The sequence below is a fragment of the Trachypithecus francoisi genome, unplaced genomic scaffold (genome assembly GCF_009764315.1).
Source record: "Trachypithecus francoisi isolate TF-2019V2 unplaced genomic scaffold, Tfra_2.0 Lachesis_group5, whole genome shotgun sequence".
In the NCBI taxonomy this organism is placed as follows: domain Eukaryota; kingdom Metazoa; phylum Chordata; class Mammalia; order Primates; family Cercopithecidae; genus Trachypithecus; species Trachypithecus francoisi.
Window position 1 is genome coordinate 22,756,734 of NW_022681470.1, and position 24,631 is coordinate 22,781,364.

At 41.2% G+C, this 24,631-nt stretch overlaps 1 protein-coding gene and 1 pseudogene across 1 annotated transcript in view; one reads left to right on the forward strand and one right to left on the reverse strand.

Moving 5' to 3' along the window:
• Window positions 1–15,979, reverse strand: part of TMCO1 (transmembrane and coiled-coil domains 1) — a 42,360-nt gene extending 26,381 nt beyond the window's left edge. Inside the window, exons 1-4 of the mRNA XM_033200481.1 lie at window positions 15,739–15,979; window positions 15,247–15,324; window positions 6,291–6,350; window positions 765–811 (exon numbers count right to left, since the gene is read on the reverse strand). Coding sequence (XP_033056372.1) covers window positions 765–811; window positions 6,291–6,350; window positions 15,247–15,324; window positions 15,739–15,808 — 255 coding nt within the window. The 5' untranslated portion in view covers window positions 15,809–15,979. The remainder of the gene's footprint in view (window positions 1–764; window positions 812–6,290; window positions 6,351–15,246; window positions 15,325–15,738) is intronic.
• Window positions 15,980–18,868: 2,889 nt separating this feature from the next.
• On the forward strand, window positions 18,869–19,938 carry LOC117076689 (annotated as a pseudogene).
• Window positions 19,939–24,631: the final 4,693 nt, after the last annotated feature.

A 24,631-nucleotide genomic window follows, 5' to 3' on the forward strand; every position in this document is an offset into this window, starting at 1 on the left:
ACTGTACTCCAACCTTGGTAATAGAGCAAGACTCTGTCTCAAAAAAAAAAAAAAAAAAAAAAAAGACTGGGCAGGGTGCAGTGGCTCACACCTATAATCCCAACACTCTGGGTAGTTGGGGCAGGAGGATCCATCACTTGAGCCCAGGAATTCAAGATCAGTGTGGGCAAGATGGCAAGACCTCATCTCTACCAAAAAACATTAAAAATTAGCCGGGCATGGTGTACTCCTGTAGTCCCAGCTACTTGGGAGGCTGAGACAGGAGGATCCCTAGAGCCCAAGAATTCACAGTGGCAGTGAGCTCTGATCGTGCTACTACATTCCAGCCTGGGTGACAAAGCAAGACCCTGTCTCTAAAAAAGAAACAAGAACACAAGACAGTAATAAAAGCCATTTATAATGTTCCAACTCCTATATTGGGATTACACATATCACCATAAAACCAAAGATTCAGCATTAACATAAGCAAGAAGAAGAAAATGAACTACTTCATTTGAAAACCTAAGAGGGAACTAAGAACTGTGTGAAGAGGACAAATTATGACCTCTGAGACAGTCTAAAAAAGCTACTTATAGTATTAAAATGAAGTTTAAGAGCAGGAGCATATTTTCACTTCCATTTGGTCCAGGAACACCCATGATATTATTTATAGCCTTCACAAGTGATAAATTTCTGAAAAGGTGAGTGCAATGCACTTGATATAAATCAGTCTTTTGCTAAAAACATTATGTGGTTAACCAGAAAGTTATATTTAGGTCTCTTACCATTGATAGATCTCTGTTGTTATTCTTCAGTTTCTCTTCTTGTCTCTCTGCAATGAATTAATGAGATGGTTAATACATACAATGCTGAGCACAAAGCAGCTGTTAAATAAACTGTCACTGCTTGGTGATTACAAAAGTACTCTATCTCAATATCATCTAATAAGATGATGAAAACACCTGGGAGAGTATACATTTTGTACTCAGAAGATTCAAATTCAGCAGAGCACCAAAATATTTCAATTTAAATAAATACAATCTTTAGAGTTTTTTTGAAATTACGTCTGGTATTAGATATCTTAACTCTGTACATTAATATATATGCTTATGTTACACCAATAGGAATTGCCAGTTAATTTGTAAGTATAACATAATGATTGTACTTAGATGTCTCAAATTAGTTATCCTTCTCTTAAATTTTATCCCTTTTTTCAATTTCTCTAAAATGGCATATAGTCTAAAATTATAAGCCACTTGATAGGATGAACTTAAAATTCAGGTTCTAGGCTGGGCAATCCCAGCACTTTGGGAGGCTGCGGTGAACACCACTTGAGGCCAGGAGTTCAAGACCATCCTGGGTAACATAGCAACACCCTGTCTCTACAAAAAATTTACAAATTAGCCAGCCATGATGGTATGCCCCTGTAGTCCCAGCTACTGGGAGGCTACAGTGGGAGGATTACTTGAGCCCAGGAGTTTGAGGCTGCAGTGGGCCATGAACGCGTCACTGTGCTCCAGCCTGGGCAACAGGGTAAGACTCTGTCTTAAAATAAAAAAACAAAAAACTATGCATTCTCTAAGTAGTGAACTTTTAGAATACAACATCTATGAAATCTGAGAAAATTTCATGGAAAGAATAATCTGGAAATATGCAGAAGATACATTTATATTTAGAATGATTTATTTTTCCAAGGTGACTAGCAAAAGGGAAAATTAAAAGTCAGAAAAGGAATACTCCAAAAATGGAGGTACATTTCTTGTGGCTGTTGGAATAAACTAGCAGCAATGATGACATCCATCTGACCACAGAGTCAGTAGACCTTCAGCTAATCCAAATAACACAGAAAATGACCTAGAATGAATGTATAAATTCAGGGCCCCAAATATATTAAATTTCAAGAGCTTCCTCTCATATTTAAATCCAAGTCATGAAGAAAAAAGGCCAGGTGTGGTAGCCCACATCTGTAATCTCAGCTCTTTGGGAGGCTGAATTAGGAGGATTGCTTGAGCCCAGGAGTTCAACGGCAACACAGAGAGACCCCATCTCTACAAAAAACTTAAAAATTAGCCAGACATGGTGGTATATGCCTATAGTCTGAGCTATCGAAGGAAGCTGAGGCAAGAGGAGTTAGGGGTTGCAGTGAGCCATGAACATGCCATTATACTTCAGCCTGGGCTGACAGAGGGTAACCCTGCCTCAAAAACAAACACAAAACAAAACAAGAAAAGAGATACTTATCCCACTCAGCCAAGCTTCGGAATGTCTGCCCGCCCTTTCCCACCCACCTTCTGGGGATATCTGCCTGGCATCATACCTTGTTGAAGGGTTAGCCTCATGAAGATTTATAACATCCTCTGTCCTACTACTGCTGACCCAAGAGGCAGTCAAACCATAGGCTCTCCCATGACCTATGGCATAAAAAGATCAGCTGGACCCATTAGATTCCCCTCTCAGGAATTTATGCTAGAAAATTTTGGTAAAATAAATCAATTAACTATGGGAACAGAAATAGAAAAGTTATAATATAGTACTGGCTCCAAAACTTAATTTGCCTAAGAATTATATGGGCAGCTTGTTTAAAAAAAAAAAAAGAAAAAAGTAGACTCCTGGGTCCCACATCCAGAGATCCTGATTCAGTAAAGTCTGGGAGTAATACTTGGAACCCTTCATTTTTCGTAACTATCTCAAGCAATATTGATGTAGGCAGTCTACAGATCACACTATGAAAATACTGAGATAGAACCCCAGGACACAAGCATCTGGAGCAGATATTCCGAAGGGGTTGGCGGCGGGGAAGGACACAGGGAAGGTTAGGTGAAGGCAAAAGCTGAATGCCAAAAAAATTAGTGAAATCTTACAGTGAAGATTCCTGTCTGACTTTTTCTCAAGACTTGCTCTGCTTGCAGGACTTGCTTTACCACGGTTCCTGACTTCCTGGAACCACTTAGTTCAGCTTTGCCTGAGTTTCTCACCACGTATATCCTTCAAATAAACCCCTTATGACTTCTTTATTTGGAATGCAACAAAACAAACTATATATAAAATTCATATACCAAAAGTAAATTCATTTTTCTTCTATAAGAGGGAAATACAAAATAGTCAAAACATTCGCTTCTGAAATTAAGAACTGGGAACATCAAATCTTCAGTTAAAAAGCAAAAGACACTTCCACTGCAGATTAATGGTTCTTTCAAGGACTGTTATCAAAGAGCTTCACCTAGTGAAATCAATGACATTTTGCTTCTCTGGAACACTGAATATTGCTGACTGCTTCCCTCTTACTGAAAACTCCCTTCTTTCAGTGCAGTGGCTTTACTCTTTATGCCCCCTTTTTCCCCAGATACTATATATATATATACACATTTGTAAATAAGCTCAAGTGAGGAATCTGGGCCAAGAAAAAGTAAGGGTTAGATAATACAAAAAAATTTTTATGTATAGAGGATCCGTACATAAAAATACATTTAATTGGTCCTATAAACTTGCTGGAGATGAACAGCAAATCTCATTCTAGGCTTATCAGCAGCCAATTCAAAGGAAAACAAAAATCAGTTTGAGCACAGTGTCAGTAAAATAAAATAAACCAGTTACTTATGAGAACTGCTACTTTTCCTGACATTGAAAACTAATAGAAACAGTGTCCACAATTTCTTATCGAAAGACAATTGTCTAATGTTGTGGATGTTTTTGAATATATTCCATAGCAGTAATATAACAAAGTGTATGATATCTGGCTGAATTTTTCATAATAAGCCTAACAATGCAAATGCCAAGGCGAAATACAGTAAAAGCATTTTATGAAGTACAAAATAATCCAGTTTAGGTTTACATTATTTCTGATAGTCTGGCTTAATCTAAGATTAAAATGTACAAATCTAGAGAATGGCTAGATCATCTTTCAAGCAATTCCTCATAAATATTACATCTCATAATTTCTAGTAAGATTTTGATAAGCAACTCTTCATAAATACTACTTCTTTTTTTTTGCAACAAAGTTTTGCTCTTGTTGTCCAGTCTGGAGTGCAATGGCGCGATCTCAGCTCACTGCAACCTTCACCTCCCACCTGCCGGATTCAAGTGATTCTCCTGCCTCAGCCTCCCAAGTAGCTGGGATTACAGGCATGCGCCACTATGCCTGGCTAATTTTTGTATTTTTAGTAGAGATAGGGTTTCATCATGTTGGTTAGGCTGGTATTGAACTCCTGACCTCAGGTGATCCACCCAGACGTCTTGGTCTCCCAAAGTGCTGGGATTACAGGCGTGAGCCACCACGCCCAGCCATAAATACTATTTCTTATAACTTCTGATGAGATTTTTTTTTTGGGTGAGCAAACAATTCAGGGTTGCACTCCATGTTAAGATCATTTGAATTCAGATACTCTGTGTTGCCAATTTAAGGACAGAGGATAATCTGCCTTCCATTCTTATATCCTTCCTATTTTTTATAGCAAAGGTACTTGAAAGAGTTGTCCGTGTTCAATGTCTTCATTTTCTCACTGTCTGCATTCTCAATGTCTGCATTCTCTCCTTCATCTATATGATCTGGCTTCTGTCCCCCATCATGCCACTGAAACCATTTTTGCTAAAAGCACCAATAACCTCCATTTCTTAGACATTTACCATCATCATCTGGTCCTTCCTCCTCCCTGACACTCTCCTCTCAACTTCTGTGACACTACTACTTTCCAACTTATCTGGCAATACTTTTTCAGAACTTTACTTCTTCTGTTGTTCCTTAAATTTCTGTTCCTCAAGACTCTCAGCAGGCACGGTGGCTCACGCCTATAAGCCCAGCACTTGGAGAGGTTGAAGCAGGCGGATCACCTGAGGTCAGAAGTTTGAGACCAGCCTAGCTAACTTGGGGAAATCCCGTCTCTACTAAAAATACAAAAATGAGCCAGGTGTGGTGGTGCATGCCTATAGTCCCAGCTACTCGTGAGGCTGAGGCAGGAAAATCGCTTGAACCCGGGAGGCGGAGGAGGTTGCATTGAGTCGAGATCACACCACTGCACTACAGCCTGGGAAACGAGTGACACTCTGTCTCAAAAAAAAAAAACAAAAACACGGCCGGGCGCGGTGGCTCAAGCCTGTAATCCCAGCACTTTGGGAGGCCGAGACGGGCGGATCACGAGGTCAGGAGTTCGAGACTATCCTGGCTAACACGGTGAAACCCCGTCTCTACTAAAAAATACAAAAAGCTAGCCGGGCGAGGTGGCTGGCGCCTGTAGTCCCAGCTACTCGGGAGGCTGAGGCAGGAGAATGGCGTAAACCCGGGAGGCGGAGCTTGCAGTGAGCTGAGATCCGGCCACTGCAGTCCAGCCGGGCGACAGAGCGAGACTCCGTCTCAAAAAAAAAAAAAAAAAAAAACAAGCAAAAAAACAAAAAAGTACTTATCATCCTGCATAGTAATCATTTATTTTCTGGTCTATTTTCCCTCTCTAAACACAGTTCATAAAAATAGAATCTTTTTCTACTTTGTTTCTCCAGTGCTGTTAGGGGTAACTGACACATACAGAGTAAATATTCAATAGCATTTTCCCATAGAATTAAGTAAACAGACCACTTAAAAAACATCCAGGATTGCTATACTAACTGAAAAACTTTAATCAGAACAGGAATTGACATAATCTAATTGCATGGAATTCTCCTCTGGGCTGTAACAGCAGTGACCTAGGTATACAGACACAGTTTCTGAAACAAATGCACAATCTCACAATAATTTTTTTCCTAATTTCAGAATCAAGAAACATCATAATGTATAAAAACAAATCATATACAATCCTTATGAATTGCCTTTTGGAAACAGAATTACTTAAATTCTAAGTTATACTAAAAAACTAAAAACATATGATATGTTCATTATTTCTCCAAGTATATCAAAATTACTCAGAAAATTTCCTACCCCTTGATGGATTTCCATCACTAGTCAATACTCAGTAAGGAAGCCATGGAAACAAAGAATACAAGTAAAGACTTAAGTGGAAATAATCATCTTAGATATAAAAAAAATATGCTTTTACAAACTATGCCAAAAACTCTCAGCCAAGTTCAAAAGCCACAACTGTCATTTTACAAAACTCAAATTCCAAAGCTAAGAGCACAAATAGAGGAACTGCTTAAATTTGTCCTGTATACCTCACGAAATGGGTAAGAATCAAGTGAGATAAAGTATGCACATGCTTTATAAACCATAAAATCATAGAAATGTGAGTTATCACTATTAATAATTTTATTATAGTTTCATTATCTAAGAATTAATTTTTTTCCAAGAAAAACCAAATTTCATTTGACTAATATTCTCATCTTACCTATTTTCTTTTTCTGTTGTCGACCAGCTGACTCTGTTATTGTTTCCTTCTTCTTTTCCACTGTAAACAACATAGTAACACAGTAAAAATTAACTGGACTATACCAAAGGAACAAAGGATGCTTTATTACAGCTGAACCAATGAAAAAAGCTTGCAAGAAAGTTACACAGTGACTGATTATGGTCATGATTAAGTTAACTGGTCCACTCTCACAGCTACTGATGGTAAAAGGTAAATGCAACATTCTAAGAATGAAACAATTATAAGCATCATTAATCAAATACCCATAAAGAATTGTATTGATACGATCATAATGAAAACAGACTATCAGCTGAGGATGATTACCTTAGCTAGCGTCAAAGCACAATTTTCAAATTCTGCTCTCTCAGATAACTAGGTTAATTGTAATTCCATTATCTTATGACAAACGGTAGAAATTTATTCACTCAGTTATTCGCTGCCTAAATAACTAAGCAGATGAAAAAAATATGCTCCCTACCTTCTAAAGAATACTGTAGTCAGGGGAGATAATCAAATGACAATTACAGTAATGTGACAAGATAGATATATGCACACTGCAGGAAAATCAGGAGAGCCAGAAAAGCTAAGACCAGCCAGACGCAGTGACTCACACCTGTAACCCCAGCACTTTGGGAGGCCTAGGCGGGCGGATCACCTGAGGTCAGGAGTTTGAGACCAGCCTGGCCAACATATAGTGAAACCCCGTCTCTACTAAAAAACGTACAAAAATGAGCTGGCGTAGCGGCATATGCCTGTAATTCCAGCTACGTGGGAAGCTGAGGCAGGAGAATCACTTGAACTCAGAAGGTCGAGGTTGCAGTGAGTCAAGATCGCACCACTCCACTCCAGTCTGGGTGACAGAGCGAGACTCTGTCTCTCAAAAAAAAAAAAAAAAAAAAAAAAGACCAATTTTGCTGATGCATTTCAATTACTATCAAGATTACATAACAATAAGCTTTTGAAAAAGAAATAGTGGACCAGGCGTGGTGGTTCACACCTGTAATCCCAGCGCTTTGGAAGGCCAAGGCAGGGGGAATACGAGGTCAAGAGATCCAGACCATCCTGGCCAACATGGTGAAAACCCATCTCTACTAAAAATACAAAAATTAGCTGCGCGTGGTGGCACATGCCTGTAGTCCCAGCTACTTGGGAGGCAGAGGCAAGAGAATTGCTTGAACCCGGGAAGCAGAAGTTGCAGTGAGCCGAGATCTCACCACTGCACTCCAGTCTGGCGACAGAGAGAGACCCCATCTCAAAAAAAAAAGAAAAGGAAAAGAAATAGTGTAATGTATTTATATTATATTTTCTATACTTAATCTCCTGTAAATGGACTAGGGATATGTCAAAAATTGCCTTTACTTAGTTTATATTATCTGTTACCCATATGATTTTAGTATGCTAATAGCAAACAGTATGGTATAGGTATCATTTCTAAAACCTACATTAAAGAGAATTAGCAAGTAGAATTCTTTCCTTTAGTACAGGAAGTTTGTCCCTGAATTCTAAAAGCAAAATTAGCATCACTGCTTTATCTAAGAATTGTAAAATTCAATTTAACTCCAATATTGCAAATGAGATTTAAAGGGTTGGCCAAAATAAAATATGTAATTTATGTGATTTGTGTGTGTGTGTGTGTGTGTGTATGTGTGTATAGTTTATGTATGTTCTGGGAGACTAACAGATACTGTTCTAGGTAAACAAAAAGATAAGATATAGGCCAGGCATGTGGCTCACACCTGTAATCCCAGCACTTTGGGAGGGTGAAACAGGAAGACTGTTTGAGCCCAGGAGTTTGGGATCAGCCTGGGCAACATGGCAAGACTCTGTCTCTATAAAAAATTTAAAAATTAGCTGAGTGTGGTGACACATGCCTATAGTCCCAGCTACTCAGAAGGCTGAGGCAGGAGGAGCTCTTGAGCCTAGGAGCTTGAGGCTGCAGTGAGCTGTGTTCGCTCCACTGCACTCCAGCCTATGAGAGAGCGAAATCCTGTCACCAAAATAAAATAAAATAAAACACAACATCATGTATGTGGAAAGAGAGATAGAAAGATTTTGAATGAACATACTAGTGAGAGATCATAAAAGAAAAATGTCAAATTTCACATTTTAAGATGTTATAAAAACAACATTTTATGTCGGGTGCAGTGGCTCAGGTCTGTAAGCCCAGCACTTTGAGAGGCCAAGATGGGAGGATCGTTTCAGTTCAGGAGTTCGATAGATCAGCATGGGCAACATGGCGAAACCTCGTCTCTACCAAAACTACAAAAATCAGCCGGCCATGGTGGTGCACTCCTGTGGTGCCAGCTGCTCAGGAGGCTGAGATGAGAGGATCACAGGAGCCCAGGAAGTCAACACTGCAGTGAGCCATGACTGGGCCACTGTACTCCAACCTGGGTGACACAGTGAAACCCTGTCTCAAAAAATAAATACATAAAAAATAAACATTTTTATTAAAATGTTATAAGGATAACATTTCAAAAGACAAAATGGATTTAGAAAACACTTAATGTTTTATTCTTTATCATTATTATTAAACAAAGAAACAAAAATATTTCTTTCCCACCCCAGAAGGACTATAACACAACTACTTGGCATTTAATCATAACTGCAGAGAAAACAGGGCAATAAAAAGACAGAAGGCTAGAGAATAGAAACATAAGACAGTTTCATAAACATTAGTCTGGTCTTCTAGCAGACCAGATTGAGACTAGATAAACTGTTTTTAGGGATACATTAATCTAAGGTTTTTCAAACTTCATGAAGTTGTGATGAAACCTTGGTGTGTAGGCCGGGCGCGGTGGCTCAAGCCTGTAATCCCAGCACTTTGGGAGGCCGAGACGGGCGGATCACGAGGTCAGGAGATCGAGACCATCCTGGCTAACACAGTGAAACCTCGTCTCTACTAAAAATACAAAAAACTAGCCAGGCGAGGTGGCAGTGAACTCAGAAGGTCGAGGTTGCAGTGAGTCAAGATCGCACCACTCCACTCCAGTCTGGGTGACAGAGCGAGACTCTGTCTCTCAAAAAAAAAAAAAAAAAAGACCAATTTTGCTGATGCATTTCAATTACTATCAAGATTACATAACAATAAGCTTTTGAAAAAGAAATAGTGGGGTTTTTTCTATTTCTTTGAAAAGAAATAGATGGGGTTTTGCCATGTTGCCTGTAGTCCCAGCTACTCGGGAGGCTGAGGCAGGAGAATGGCGTGAACCCGGGAGGCAGAGCCTGCAGTGAGCTGAGATCCGGCCACTGTACTACAGCCCAGGCGACAGAGCCAGACTCCGTCTCAAAAAAAAAAAGAAACCTTGGTGTGTTGATATTTATTCATCAGAATCTTACCTGACAACAAGAAGTAGAAAAGTCAGAGTTGACAAAAATAAAAGATGTCGGCCGGGCGCAGTGGCTCAAGCCTGTAATCCCAGCACTTTGGGAGGCCGAGACGGGCGGATCACGAGGTCACGAGATCGAGACCATCCTGGCTAACACGGTGAAACCCCGTCTCTACTAAAAATACAAAAAACTAGCCAGGCGAGGTGGAGGGCGCCTGTAGTCCCAGCTACTCGGGAGGCTGAGGCAGGAGAATGGCGTAAACCCGGGAGGCGGAGCTTGCAGTGAGCTGAGATCCAGCCACTGCACTCCAGCCTGGGCGACGGAACGAGGCTCCGTCTCAACAACAACAACAAAATAAATAAATAAAAATAAAAAAAAATAAAAGATGGCTACTATGAAACGCATTTCTGTCCATGACCTGGTATTCCTGCCTTCTGAATTCCAGAGTTCTGCCAAACAGTTTATAGATTATTCTAAAAGATTTTATCCTATTTTACCGTAAACAACATAATTCATACTTCACAGCAATTTATACTTAGTAAATGCTCTCAAATTAACAAATGTGTTACAAGAATCAAGTTATATATACTGTACTCTAATCTTTCTCATTTATTGAAGTATCCTTTCATTAGTATATATTATAATAGTAACACAATAAAAGGAGACCCACTGATATTCAGAGTACGTCTATAAGCCCAGTGACCATCTGAGTCCACCAACTTACTATCTGTAAGAAAGCATTTTATTTTGCTAAAGGCAGCTCAGTAGGACTGCTTTTTGGATACCAGTATTCCTTTAAAAATGCCAAGGAGCAGATCAGCACAAGCAAAGTAACCTATATCAAATTCTGATTCAAACCTCTTTATATTTTTTGATATTCTTCAAAAACCCTACAAACTTCCCTTGCTTAAATTCCTACTAAGTATCAGAAGGAATTCTGTATTTGCAATTAAGACATTTGTTCAAAGAGGAAATTTACCTTATGTTTTTCCTTTTTAATATTCCTCATGCTAAACATAATAGCTGTGCATTTGATTATACATTCCAGAGACAGAATTTGTGGCCACTCATTTCATATTGTACTTGCTATGGTAAACTCAACACATAGCAAGCAATCAAATATTTCAATTGATCATATAAAAAAAAAAATACATGCTTACTGAGTTTTGGTAGATTATCCGGAGTAGAGGACCTAAGACCACAAGAAATGCCATGAGTCATTCCAATCATCAACCTACCTCATACTTACCTTCAAAGGAAGTATATGAAGAAATTAGAGTAAAATTGCAACTATAGACGTGTAAACTGGCAAATGTATTACTTTGTTTTGTTTTTGTTCAAGATTGGATCTCACTCTGTCACCTAGGCTGGAATGCAGTGGCCCAATCTCCCATCTCTGCTCACTGCAAACTCTACCTCCTGAGCTCAAGCAATCCTCCCACCTCAGCCTCCCAAGTAGTTGGGACCACAGAAACACGCCACCATGTCAGGCTAATTTTTTGTATGTTTTGTAGAGATGGGGTTTTGCCATGTTGCCCAAGCTGGTCTTGAACTCCTGAGCTCAAGCAATCTACCTGCCTCAGCCTCCCAAAGTGTTGGGATTACAGGTGTAAGCCACTGTGCCTGGCCTCAACGGTATTACTTTGAATTGCAGTGTACAGTGAAGGAGACTTCATTTATTTCTATAATGTAAATAATTAAAGACAAGGCAATATCATAGATACCAGTGAAGCTCAAAATCTATAGGGCAAATCCATATTATATAAATATTTAAGGTATGAGTATATTCAAACAAATTTGAAGCTAAATTTGTTTTGTATTTCATAAAACTACTCAATGATATAAATGACATGAAGAAATGCATACAGGGATGTCATTGCATGCTGCCAACTAGCATAGGATCATAGCAGAACAATTTTTCACAAAGAATACATGTGATATTATGCTATACAGATAATTTATTCAATATACATTTATCAAGTATCTAATATGTGCCAGGCACTGCATTAGGTACTGTGGATACAATGGCCTTTGTCCTCATAGAAATTACAGTTTTGTTGAGGAGAGAAACATTACCCTGATGACCATAATCATATATAGGTAAAACTGCAATTGTGACAAACACTCTAAGGAGGGGTATGTGGATAAATCATAAACTATGATAGGAAGATTTGGCCCCATCTGGGAGACTGGATAAGGCTTTGAGATCTGAAGAATGTGTAGGATTTTACTAAACAAAATGAGAAGGGAAAATTATTCCAGATAGGAGGAACAACAGATACAAAGTGCCTATAGTAGGAAACCATAAGACTAGCCCAGAGGACAGAAAAAAGGCATGAATGAATAGAGAATAGGGAGCAAGAGAGAACATGATACAAGACGTAGCCGGGAGAAGGGAGGGTGGTGCCGTACCGTGCTGGACCTTACAGGCCACATGTTTATCCTAAAGCAATTGTGAAGAAATTGAAAGGTTTTAAGAAAGACAAGTAACATAATCAGATTTGTGTTTTAAAACATTACCCTAGATGCATTATAGGGGACAAATTTGAGTGGGTGCAGGTGGACCAGAGAGGAGGTTACTGCAGCAGATTAAATGAAATATAATAGAAGTTTAGACTAGGTGGTGGTGGGAGAAATGGAGAGATGTGAAATGATCTGAAAACTAATCAGGAAAACAGCAATAGGGCTTGGTAATGGACTGCATATATGGGGCAAAAGAAGAAAGCATTCAAATCAATAAATGTTTATTAAACATTTACTATGTGCCAGTCGGTGTTCTAGGTAAACAGGATACATAGGTAAACAACAACAAAGAACCCTGCCCTAGTGGAGTTTTCATTCTAGCAGGTAGAAATACACAATAAACAATAACATGATAAATAAGTAAATCATACAGTATATTAGAAAGTAATAAAAGCAACAGAAAAAAATAGAACAGGGTAAGGAATATTAGGAGTAGGGGAGACTGGCAGGTTGCAGTTTCAAATAGAGTGGTCAACTTAAGCGTCAGAGGTGATGTTGGAACAAAGATTTGAATAAGGTAATAGGATTAGCCCAGCACATACTGTAGGGAAGAACATTTCTAGGCAGAAGGAACAACCATTAGAAAGAACCACTCTCAGCACAGAGTATGGTCAGTATGTGTAAAGAACAGCAAGTTGGACAGTGTGGGTAAAGCAGGGTAAATGAGAAGAAAGAATATCAGAGTGGTAAAAAGGAAGCTCTGTAGGCCATTGTAAGGATGCTGGCTTTTCTGCTGAGTGAAAGGCACATGACCTAATAGGCTTTTAAAAAGATTATTCTGGCTGTCATCTTGAGAACAGACTTCAGGAAGACAGGAACGCTTGTTGGAGATTGTTACAATAATCCATGCAAAAGATCACAGTGCTTAGACCACAGTGGTTAACAGTGGAGCTAATGAAAAATGGTCAAATTCTGGATATCGGAAGCTCTCTGAACCTTTACTGGTTTGGGGTATTTCCCCAAAAAGGAGACCCCACAGTATCTGCAGACAGACTAGATATGGGTTTTAAGAAGAGTAAAAGATAACTGCACAAGAATTATGGCCTAAGCAAGTGGAAGGACAGAAATGCCATAGACCAAGATAAAGAAGGCTACAAATGACACAGGCTTAGACATGAGGAACAAGTATTCAATTTGGGATGTGTTGGGATTGAGATGTCCACCAAACATTCTAGCTGAGATAACAAATTGATGCATTGATATGTGAATCTTGAATTAAGGAGAGAGGGTTACATAAATTTGGGAGTCACTGGCCAATACAGCTGAAAGGTAAGTTCACCAAGGAAGTGAATGTAGAGAAAAAACCTAAATTTCATGTCACCCCCAACAACAGGAGGTCAAGAAATGAAACCAACAAGTAAACTGCAGAAGAATGATCAGTAAAGGCTGGGCACTGTGGTTCATGCCTGTAAATCCCAGCACTTTGGGAGGCCTAACCAGGAGGATCGCTTGAGCCCAGGAGTTTGAGATCAGCCCTGACAACAGAGCAAGACCTCATCTCTCCAAAATATTAGCCAGTCATGGTGGCGTGTGTCTGTAGTCCCAGCTACTCAGGAGTCTGAGGCAGGAGGATCACTTAAGCCTGGGAGGTCCAGGGTACAATGAGCTGTGGGGGGGTGACAGAGTGAGACCCTGTCTCCAAAAAAAAAAAAAATTAAATTAAAAAGTAAAAAATAAAAAAAGGATGGCCAGTGAGATGGAGAGCAGCAAAACAGAGAGTATGGTATCCTGGAAGCCAAATTAATAAAGCATATCAAGGTTTCTGGCTTACACTACTGGAAGCATGGAGGTACCCATCACCAAAATAGGGAAATCCTGGAAGAGTATCTTGTTTGTGAAGGTAAAGATAAGGAGTTTGGCTCAGATATGCTGAGGTACATAATCAACATTGAGTAAATGAAGTAACAGTAAGCTGTAATTTTAAAAGTCTGAGTCTGGTCTCTATTCTTTGTTTTCTCTGTGACGTAAGTTGTCATTATCATCCTGAGGCTCAGTTTTCTTTCCTATGACATGGAAGTAATATTTATACGAGTGACCACAAATGGTTGCTGTGTGGATCAAATGTGGTAATTTAAGAAAAAAACTTCAAATTCCTATGAAGATATAAGAAAAAGTCACAGAATACAGAAAGTTGTAGGAATTCTAAGAAACCAAAGTTATATTTAATCCTTATAAGGGAGAAAAGAACAGAGAAAACTAAATCAGGCCTATAAGGAACCATTTACCTTGTACCTTTAGCTGAGTCCTGTGGAATTCCTGCTTTATTTCAAAGGTAACAAACTCTTCTTGTTTTTAATCTTTTCCTCAAACACCTCTTCAACTTCCTAAACCAACTGAAACTTGGCTTATCTCTGAAGACACCACTTACCTTGACACCAGTCATAATGACCTATTATCCTCCAAACATGCCTTAAATGTTAAGATTTCCGTATTTTTGCTCATATGTTATTTCCCTTACCTGGAACTTCCTTTCCCCATTTCATTCTCTATCCAAATTCTAACTATCCACAAGGAACTGCAAGGCCATCAGCATTATGAAGGCTACCATGGTTCCGCATAACTGAATGAAACCTCTTCTTTTTTTTCTAAAGACAAGTCTCACTCTATTGCCCAGGAGGCAGTGTAGTGACACCATCCTGGCCCACTGTGGCCTCAACCTCCTGGGCTCAAGGGATCTTCATGCTTCAGTCTCCCAAATAGCTGGGACTATAGGCGTGTACCACCATACCCAGCCAATTTTTTTTTGTAGAGATGAGGTCTCCCTATGTTACCCTGGCTGGTCTCAAACCCCTAGGTTCAGTCCTGCCTCAGCCTTCCAAAGTGCTGGGATTAACAGGAGTAAGCCACTGCGCCAGGCTGAACCTCTTCTTTAGAACCACCACAGCACAAAACATGTATCTGCCACGTCCCCCACTTCCCTCTAGTTGGTATTACACATTTTGCATAAAAGTCTTCTATTTCTGAATAGGCTTCAAGTCAGGTTCATCTTCGTACCAGCTGGTGCTCTTAAAATATTTACTGTGAACATGGACTTAATGAGCTTGACGTGTTGAAATTATTTCTAATGTGTTGTCACACTCACATTTTTTACTCTGTTTTTCCACTTCTGCCTTCAGTCTCTTGTACTTGTCTGTCCTGTAAACCAGGACCCAGGTTATGCCTAAAACAGTAAAAGCAACACGTTAATAGAGAAATGACTGGAACGATCACAACAAACTATTAGAGGTTACTGTTGGAGAAGGAGGGATTCCAACTTTTTGCTTGGTATTTACCCATGGTTAACTTTTTTCAAAGGTTAATACAACTGACTCTTCAGCCAAAACAACAGTAACATGATGTGAAGGTGTCTCCACAATTACACAAGTGAAATCTACCTGAGACCAAAGAAAACTCGGCAATCGACTCCACACTCCCCTCCTGCTCCTGTTCACGAGTTGCCCAGAGATCCCCTGGAGTAGAGTAGATGAGCCTCTCTAGCAAGTAAGGCTCGCGATCTTTCCCCTGTAGGCACAAGGGACCCCGGGGCCCTTCCTCCCGGGGACTGATCAAACGTCTGAGAAATAGCCGCTCTCACCTTCTGCGAGCAGAGCCGTGCACACAGAGATAAAAACGATGAGGAGAGTGTCCGCGAACATAGTGCTCATCTCGCACCTTCGTCCCTGCACTCCCACCCGTCAGGGGGAAAGCGCTCTAGAGCCAGTAAAAGTGAAGCGAAAACGGCTTCCGTAGACTCCACCACCACAGAGTAACAGACCAACTCTGACAGCCCGAAGATCGCACTTCCGCTTCCGGGGCACAGCACCGGAAAGGCTCGTGTCTGAGAACGGCGTAGCCACGAGAATCTAGAGGAAACGAATCCGCAAGTCACTGGAGCTGAAGGCTGGTACTCAGACCCAATCTCGCGAGAATTGGAACTACTTCAGACCCAGAGCAAGATAGTGGCGGCGGCGAACTTTGCCCGGTAGTTTTTACTGATTGGGGTGCTGGCGCGCGCCTTTTTCTCGGCCAGAATCCAGTAATTGGGATAGTCTTGGCTTCCATCTCAGCTGCACTTCTGTGATCGTAATATTAGTTTAGCTTGGATTTGCCGTGAAGTAAGAAGACTGACTTCCGCAAACGTACTGAACGCCTGGGTGTAGGTGCCAGGGCAAGGACGTGCAGCTGGGGCCGCGAAATGAGTTAGTTGTGGGCCGCTGGCCTCAAGGAGCGAATTGTCAGCGCGAGGAGGAGAAGCTTGTGCATACGCTTTGATAAGGGTTTTAATAGAGATATTACCACAGTGCTGAGAGGGCGGTCAGAAGAAACTAACGAAAAGAATTGAAGCAGAGTGCCTTAGGGGAGTAGGAGTGCTTTTGGAGAAAGCAAAGGCCTTTCTAGGCAAAGTGGAAGTCAAAGCACGGATGCCTGAAAATTCATACTGTGACAGTGCAGTGAGTAAGTAATGTGTCTAGAGAAGGGGTCATAAACCCAGATGCCTAAATTGGCAAGAGAATATAAATTACGTTATGCAAGCTGAGCCTAAAAAAATGGTGGAAGGTACTATGATGGCTAAGGGAGCATTAAGTTCATCTGAAAGGAGAATTTGATACCCAAATCCAACCCATTTCTCTAGGAGAATAAGCACCCAGTTTCTGAGATGACTTCGTTTCTCAGGAAAATCCAGAAATCAAGGGTTTTATGTGAAACTTCAATTTATACATGCTGGTAACTAATTAAAATTTTAAAATGCCTCAGCAGCGTGGTTTCAGCCATTGTAGACGGTTTCAGCTTTTTGAGACTGGGGTGTGTGTGTGTGTGTGTGTGTGTGTTTGTGAGAGAGAGAGAGAGAGTGAGTGAGAAAACTTGGAAGCTGGCGCCGGGCGCGGTGGCTTACGCCTGTAATCCCAGCACTTTGGGAGGCCGAGGCTGGCAGATCACAAGGTCAGGAGATCGAAACCATCCTGGTTAACACGGTGAAACCCCGTCTCTACTAAAAATACAAAAAATTAGCCGGGCTTGCTGGCGGGCACCTGTAGTCCCAGCTACTCGGGAGGCTGAGGCAGGAGAATGGCGTGAACCCAGAGGCGGAGCTTGCAGTGAGCTGAGATGGCACCACTGCACTCCAGCCTGAGCAACAGTTCGAGACTCCATCTCAAAAAAAAAAAAAAAAAACCTGGAAGCTGGCTGAGCTGTATCCTCTTGTACTTCCTATCATTGGTGGGGTTTTGTTTTTTGTTTTTTGTTTTTTTGAGATGGAGTTTCACTCTTGTTGCCCAGGCTGGAGTGCAGTGGCACAATCTCGGCTCACTGCAACCTCTGCCTCCAGGTTCAAGCGATTCTCCTGCCTCAGCCTCCGGAGTAGCTGGGACTACAGGCACCCACCTCCACACCCTGCTAATTTTTGTGTTTTCAGTACAGACAGGGTTTCGCCATGTTGGCCAGGTTGGTCTTGAACTCCTGACCTCAGATCCACCCACCTCGGCCTCCCAAAGTGCTGGGAATACAGGCGTGAGCCACCGTGTCCAGTCCTCATTGGTTCTTTTAAACTCTACTGCACTTAAATATATAATTCTCCTAAACACTACTTTTGACCTTTTTTTAGCTTTATGTGCATTTCTTGTCTCCTAGACTTAGCAGCAGAGATCCTATCTCCTTTTTAAGAAATATTATCGAGCTTCTACTATACGTCAAGAACAGTGGTAGGCAGTGTAGGGTCAAAAGGATGGTTAAGAGAATATTCCTGACTTCTAAGGGCCCAGGGAGATTATACAATAAAATAAGATTATAGGTATTATAGAGATTCTTATAATGTTGAGGAGAACAAGATGTGTTCTTCCTGGGGAGTTGGAAAGGTTTCAAAAAGATCATATTTGAGCTAGACGTTGATTTGAACAGTTCAGACAAGGATAGATTTTTATTCACCTTTGTATCACCCAAGGTAAGTGCTGAGATAACAGTAAGAGCATGAGCTTGGAAATCGACCTGCTTTTAAATTCTGGCTCTGCCAGTTACTTGACAGCAATCCTAGAACCTGTTGTTTAGCATCTTTGAGCCTTAAAAATGGTGGTAACATCAGCTGCATAAAATTGTTATGAAGATTGAATGAGGAAGAGTATATTATAAAGCATTTCAAGCAGTGCTTGGCACACACAATTCATCAAATTCGACATGCTATTCATTGTAAGATGCATCATTATTTTACTACTAAAAAGGAAAAAATAATTAAACCATGACACACCATTGATTGTAAGATGAATCCCATTCAGAGATGTTAAAATATGAACAAATAAGAAAATATGAAATATATTAATAAGCAGTTAAGTTATTCCTGTGTAAATGTTTGCAGCCATGGACTGCTAGGATACACTTCTAGGGTAATGATGTCATGACACTATGCCCCTTGTTTAAGAACAGTGCTAGAGCCGGGCGCGGTGGCTCAAGCCTGTAATCCCAGCACTTTGGGAGGCCGAGACGGGCGGATCACGAGGTCAGGAGATCGAGACCATCCTGGCTAACATGGTGAAACCCCGTCTCTACTAAAAAATACAAAAAACTAGCCGGGCGACGTGGCGGGTGCCTGTAGTCCCAGCTGCTTGGGAGGCTGAGGCAGGAGAATGGCGGGAACCCAGGAGGCGGAGCTTGCAATGAGCTGAGACCCGGCCACTGCACTCCAGCCTGGGCGGCGGAGCGAGACTCCGTCTCAAAAAAAAAAAAAAAAAAAGAACAGTGCTAGAGACAAGTTCAGATAACATCTTTTCTAGATTCAACTAGTTTTCTTTGTCATATTCCCAAATTCTCTAAGCTCTCAGTTGTACTATCTGATTTTTAGATTTAAAAGTTTTCCCCATGAGGACCGCTCTCCCAAAGCTCATGACCTCCTCCGGTCTCTAGTACAACAGCAAGACTTTTGTCCTGGGACTTAATTTTACTATTCTCTTGAACCTATATTTTTTTTCTAGTTTATAATTGATGTTGTGGTACATCTTCAAGTAACTTTCTGTGAAAGGTGAATGGGAGCTAAGCCTGTTCTTACGTTATTAGTAGAATTAGTAATAATAATATTGTTGCCGGCCGGGCGCGGTGGCTCAAGCCTGTAATCCCAGCACTTTGGGAGGTCGAGACGGGCGGATCACGAGGTCAGGAGATCGAGACCATCCTGGCTAACATGGTGAAACCCCGTCTCTACTAAAAAATACAAAAAACTAGCCGGGCGACATGGCGGGCGCCTGTAGTCCCAGCTGCTTGGGAGGCTGAGGCAGGAGAATGGCGTAAACCCAGGAGGCGGAGCTTGCAGTGAGCTGAGACCCGGCCACTGCACTCCAGCCTGGGCGGCAGAGCGAGACTCCGTCTCAAAAAAAAAAAATAATAATATTGTTGTGAGAGTTCCGCACGGCGCCAGCCCTTCTGCCATGGCCACCACAGGAGAGCAGTAGCCATGGCTCTACGCTACCCTATGACCGTGGGCCTCAACGAGGGCCACAAGGTGACCAAGAACGTGCAAGCCCAGGCACAGCCGCCGCCGCGGGCGTCTGACGAAACACACCAAGTTCGTGCGGGACATGATTCAGGAGGTGGGTGGCTTTGCCCCGTACGAGCGGCGCGCCATGTAGTTACTGAAGGTCTCCAAGGACAAATGGGCCCTCAAGTTTATCAAGAAAAGGGTGGGGACGCACATCGGCGCCAAGAGGAAGCGGGAGGAGCTGAGCAACGTATTGGCCGCTATGAGGAAAGCTGCTGCCAAGAAAGACTGAGCCCCCTCCCCTGGCTTCTCCCTGAAATAAAGAACAGCTTGACAGAAATAATAATAATAATAATGATGATAATAATATTGTTGTTGCTTTGGGGTTTTGTGTTGTAGAGACAGGGTCTGTTGCCCAGGCTGGGTCTCAAACTCAGGCTCAAAGCAGTCCTCCTGCTTCAGCCTCCCAATGTGTTGGGATTACAGGCATGAGCCACCATGCCCAGCCAATACTGTGCTTCATTTATTTTTATTTATTTAGTTATTTTATTTTTGAGATGGAATCTCACTCTGTCGCCCAGGCTGGAGTGCAGTGGCACAATTTTAGTTCACTGCAATCTCCGCCTCCCGGATTCAAGCAATTTTCCTGCCTTAGCCTCCTGAGTAGCTGGGTTTACAGGCATGCACCGCCACGCCCAGCTAATTTTTGTATTTTTAGTAGAGGCAGGGTTTCAACTTTTTGGCCAGACTGGTCTTGATCTCCTGACCTCAGGTGATTCACCCACCTCGGTCTCCCAAAGTGCTTGGATTACAGGCATGAGCCACCATGCCCAGCCCAATACTGTTGTTTAAATACACAGTACTAAGCTAGGTATTGTAAAAGACTGTAAGAGAATTGTAAATCCCTGCTTACCCTCAGGTTTGAAACAATATGAACTTTACCTTTCAATTTTAGTCCCACTACATGTAAGCTACCTTATTTTTAGCAAGTTATTTAATTTATCTGAGCCTCATTGTTTTAAATCTGTAAAGTATAAATACAAATATCTACCTTCAAGAACTACTGTGAGGCTTGTATAGGGTTGAGAACAAAGTTCTGGAGTCAGACTACCTGTCTTCAAATCCTGGCTTCTCCATTTAACTAGATGTGCAATTTCAGGCAAATTTCTCACTATACCATGCCTTGGTTTTTCTGGAGTGTAAAATGTCATAATAGTATGTAAATTTAAAGGATTTTATTTTTTTAAAAGTATGTAAGGAAAGTGTTTAGAAGGTCCATGGTCTGTCTGTTCTTGTTACATGGCCAGTAACACATTACTGTTACGTTCTTTTTATTGGCTATATTCAACCACTGAGCACATAATACTTGAACTAATTTTCTTATTTTATTCATTTTCCCTGTGCTCATTTCTTCAGTAGCTTCAGTTACCATTTATCTGCTGATAATGCATAAAATCTTATCTGAGCCCAAGTTCTTTCCAGTGTCAGGCCTAGTAGTTAGCCGCCCACTGAAAATTTCCATTTGGATATACCAAAATCAATCCATTGTGTTCTTTTCCCCAAACTCCAATATTCCCTTGTTCTCTTAATGAGTAGCACCACCATCTAACTGGTTTTCAAGCCAAAAATAAGGGAACTATCCTCAGTAACTCCCTCTTTATCTCACATGTTTACTTTGCAAGTTTCATAGATTTCCCCCTTTTCATATCTTTTTTTCACGTCTTTCAGTCTCCTCTAGTACATCTCAATTCAGTTCGTCATTATCTCCACTTGTATTACAGCTTTCTAACTGGTCTCCAGTTGTATACCCAATTCTGTCCCCTTCAGGCCATTCTTCTCATTTAGGCAGTAGTGATCTTTGTCAAATACAAAGATGACTGAGTGTGGAAGATTGGGAAGAAGAAGGAGTTAGGGGCAGCTCCCAGACTTTTTTCTTGGATACCTGAACAAATTCATATCAGAGAAAACAGGAAAGGAATCAGGTTTTTATGAGATTTCTCTCCTACTGGGCTAGTAGGACTAGATGAAGACCTTCAGAAACCCTGGGCACTGAGAAGATCATGAGGTCTCTTCCCAAATATAATTAAAATACTACGGTGAAATATATTTTTAATTATTATTTTTGAAATCTTATTTTTTCTTTTTTTTTTTTTTTTTTTTTTTTTTTGAGGCGGAGTCTCGCTCTGTCGCCCGGACTGGAGTGCAGTGGCCAGATCTCAGCTCACTGCAAGCTCCGCCTCCTGGGTTTCCGCCATTCTCCTGCCTCAGCCTCCCAAGTAGCTGGGACTACAGGCGCCCGCCACCTCGCCCGGCTAGTTTTTTTTTGTATTTTTAGTAGAGACGGGGTTTCACCATATTAGCCAGGATGGTCTCGATCTCCTGACCTCGTGATCCGCCCGTCTCGGCCTCCCAAAGTGCTGGGATTACAGGCTTGAGCCACCGCGCCCGGCCGAAATCTTATTTTTTCTAAATGTTTTCCCTCTGAGTCCATGCGTGTATGCCCTAAATACATGTTTCATCTGCTGGTTGGATAATCCTGTACTGTTGTGTTTTTTTTAAGAGACAGGGTCTCACTGTGTCATCCAGTCTGGAATGCAGTGACTCGATTGTAGCTCACTATGACCTTGAACTCCCAGGCTAAAGCAGTCCTCAAGCAATCCTTCCACCTCAGCCTCCTGAGTAGCTAGGAGTAGCTGATTTACTAGTGTGTGCAACCACGCCCAGCTAATTTGTGTATGTGTGTGCATGTGTGTGCACGTGCATAGAGCTATGGGTCTCACTATGTTGCTCAGGCTAGTCTTGAACTCCTGGCCTCAAGCAGTCTTCCTGCCTTGACCTCTCAAAGCAGTGGGTTTATAGGTGTGAGCCACTGCTCCTGGCTGAGCACTGTTTCTTTAGGACAGAGACTGTGTTCATTGTTGCATCTTCAGCTTTTGGAACATGGTCAAGGACAGAGAAGTTGCACAGTTTGTATTTATTGAATGAATGAATGAAACCTTTGGGAGAGAAGACAGTGGGTTGGAGAAATATCTTGAAAGAATTGGAAATTTTAGGTAGACCTTGAAGAAAAGGTGAAATTCAATTAGGACACGAGCAGTGATTAAAAGCATTGAGTTGGGAACAAAGTGGTAGGATGTGGGAGTTAGTGTGTAGTAAAAACAACTAAAATATAGAAAGAGATTATATATTTGATAGAAACAGGATTGACTAAAGTGAATCCAGGTTGTATCTGTAAGAGGTCCGTGGTTGCACTTTATTTTTTTTTTGTTTTTGAGACAGGGTCTCACTCTGTTATCTAGGCTGGAGTACAGTGGCATGATCTCAGCTCACTACAGCCTCCGCCTCCCAGGTTCAATTGATTCTCCTGCCTCAGCCTCCCATGCAGGGATTACAGGCCTGCACCACCACACCTGGCTAATTTTCGTATTTTTAGTAGAGACGGGGTTTCACCATGTTGGCCAGGCTGGTCTTGAACTCCTGACCTCAAGTGATCCACCCACCTCGGCCTTCCAGAGTGCTGGGATTACAGGCCTGAGCCACTGTGCCCAGCCAAGTTTATTCATTTTTGAGAAGAGGTCTTGTTCTGTCACCTAGGCTGGAGTGCAGTGGTGCAATCATGGCTCGCTGCAGCCTTGACCTCCCACTTCAGTCTCCTGAGTAGCTGGGACTACAGGTGTGCACCACCACACCCGGCTAATTTTTGTATTTTTTGTAGAGATAGTGTTTAGCCATCTTACCCAAGCTGGTCTCAAACTCCTGGCCTCAAGTTATCCACCCATCTAGGCCTCCTACAGTGCTGGGATTACAGGGATGAGACACCACGCCCAGACTAATGGTTGAACTTCAGGAGAGCCATACATCTTCTCCTGATAATGCATGCAAAACTTCATGTGTGCGTTTTTTTCTGAGTTCAAGTTTTGTAGTATTCATCCAATTCTCAAAGGTGTTTATAAATCAGTAAAGGTTAAGAATCATTTATGTTGTGCATTTGAAAGACTAATAGAAAGGCTTAAGCTTAATGCTGTAGCAAATTAGTCTTCAAAAATTTTCTACTACAGCACTCATTAGGAACAGAAGAGAGGGAATGAGACCCTAAGATTTAGAGATGAAGTCTGAAACTTAGGACTTTATATTTATTCTAACATCCTATGTAAATGTTACTATTATGGGACTGGTATTAATGCTTCCTTATAAAAAGATATTCCGCCTCATCAGTGATCAGGGAACCATATTTGGGACCAGTCTGTTCAACTGGCAAAAATTAAAGAGGCCATCATATTGGAAAGGAAGAGGTAAAATGATTTGTTTACAGACAATATGATGTTTTATGTACAAAACCCTAGAGATTCCACCCATAAAACCCTGTTAGAACTAAAAAACAAAGTTGCAGGATGCAAAATCAGCACACAAAATTTAGTTGCATTTCGATGTAAAATTTAAAAAGGAAATCTTTAAAATTCCATTTACAATAACATCAAAACTAAAATACTTATGAATAAATTTAACCAAAGAGGCAAAAACTTGTATACTGAAAACTACAAATGTTGCTGAAAGAAATTAAAGATACACAAATAAGTGGAATGATGCACTGTGTTCATAGATTGAAACACTTAATCTTAAAATGTTAATACCACTCAAAGTGATCTACAGATTCATTATGTAATCCCTGTCAAACTCCCAGTGATGTTTTTTCAGAAATAGAAAAATTCATCCTAAAATTTATATGAAAACTCAAAGTACCCCAAATAGCCAAAACAATTTTGCAAGAGAACAGAGCTGAAGGTCTCACACTTCTTGATTTCAAAATTTAACTATAAAGCTACAGTAATCAAAACACTGTAGTTGGAGGGGTGTGGTGGCTTACGCCTGTAATCCCAGCACTTTGGGAGGCTGAGGTGGGCAGATCACGAGGTCAGGAAATCAAGACCATCCTGACTAACGTGGTGAAACCCCGTCTCTACTGAAAATACAAAAAAAAAAAAAATAGCCGGGCATGGTGGCGGGCACCTGTAGTCCCAGCTATTCGGGA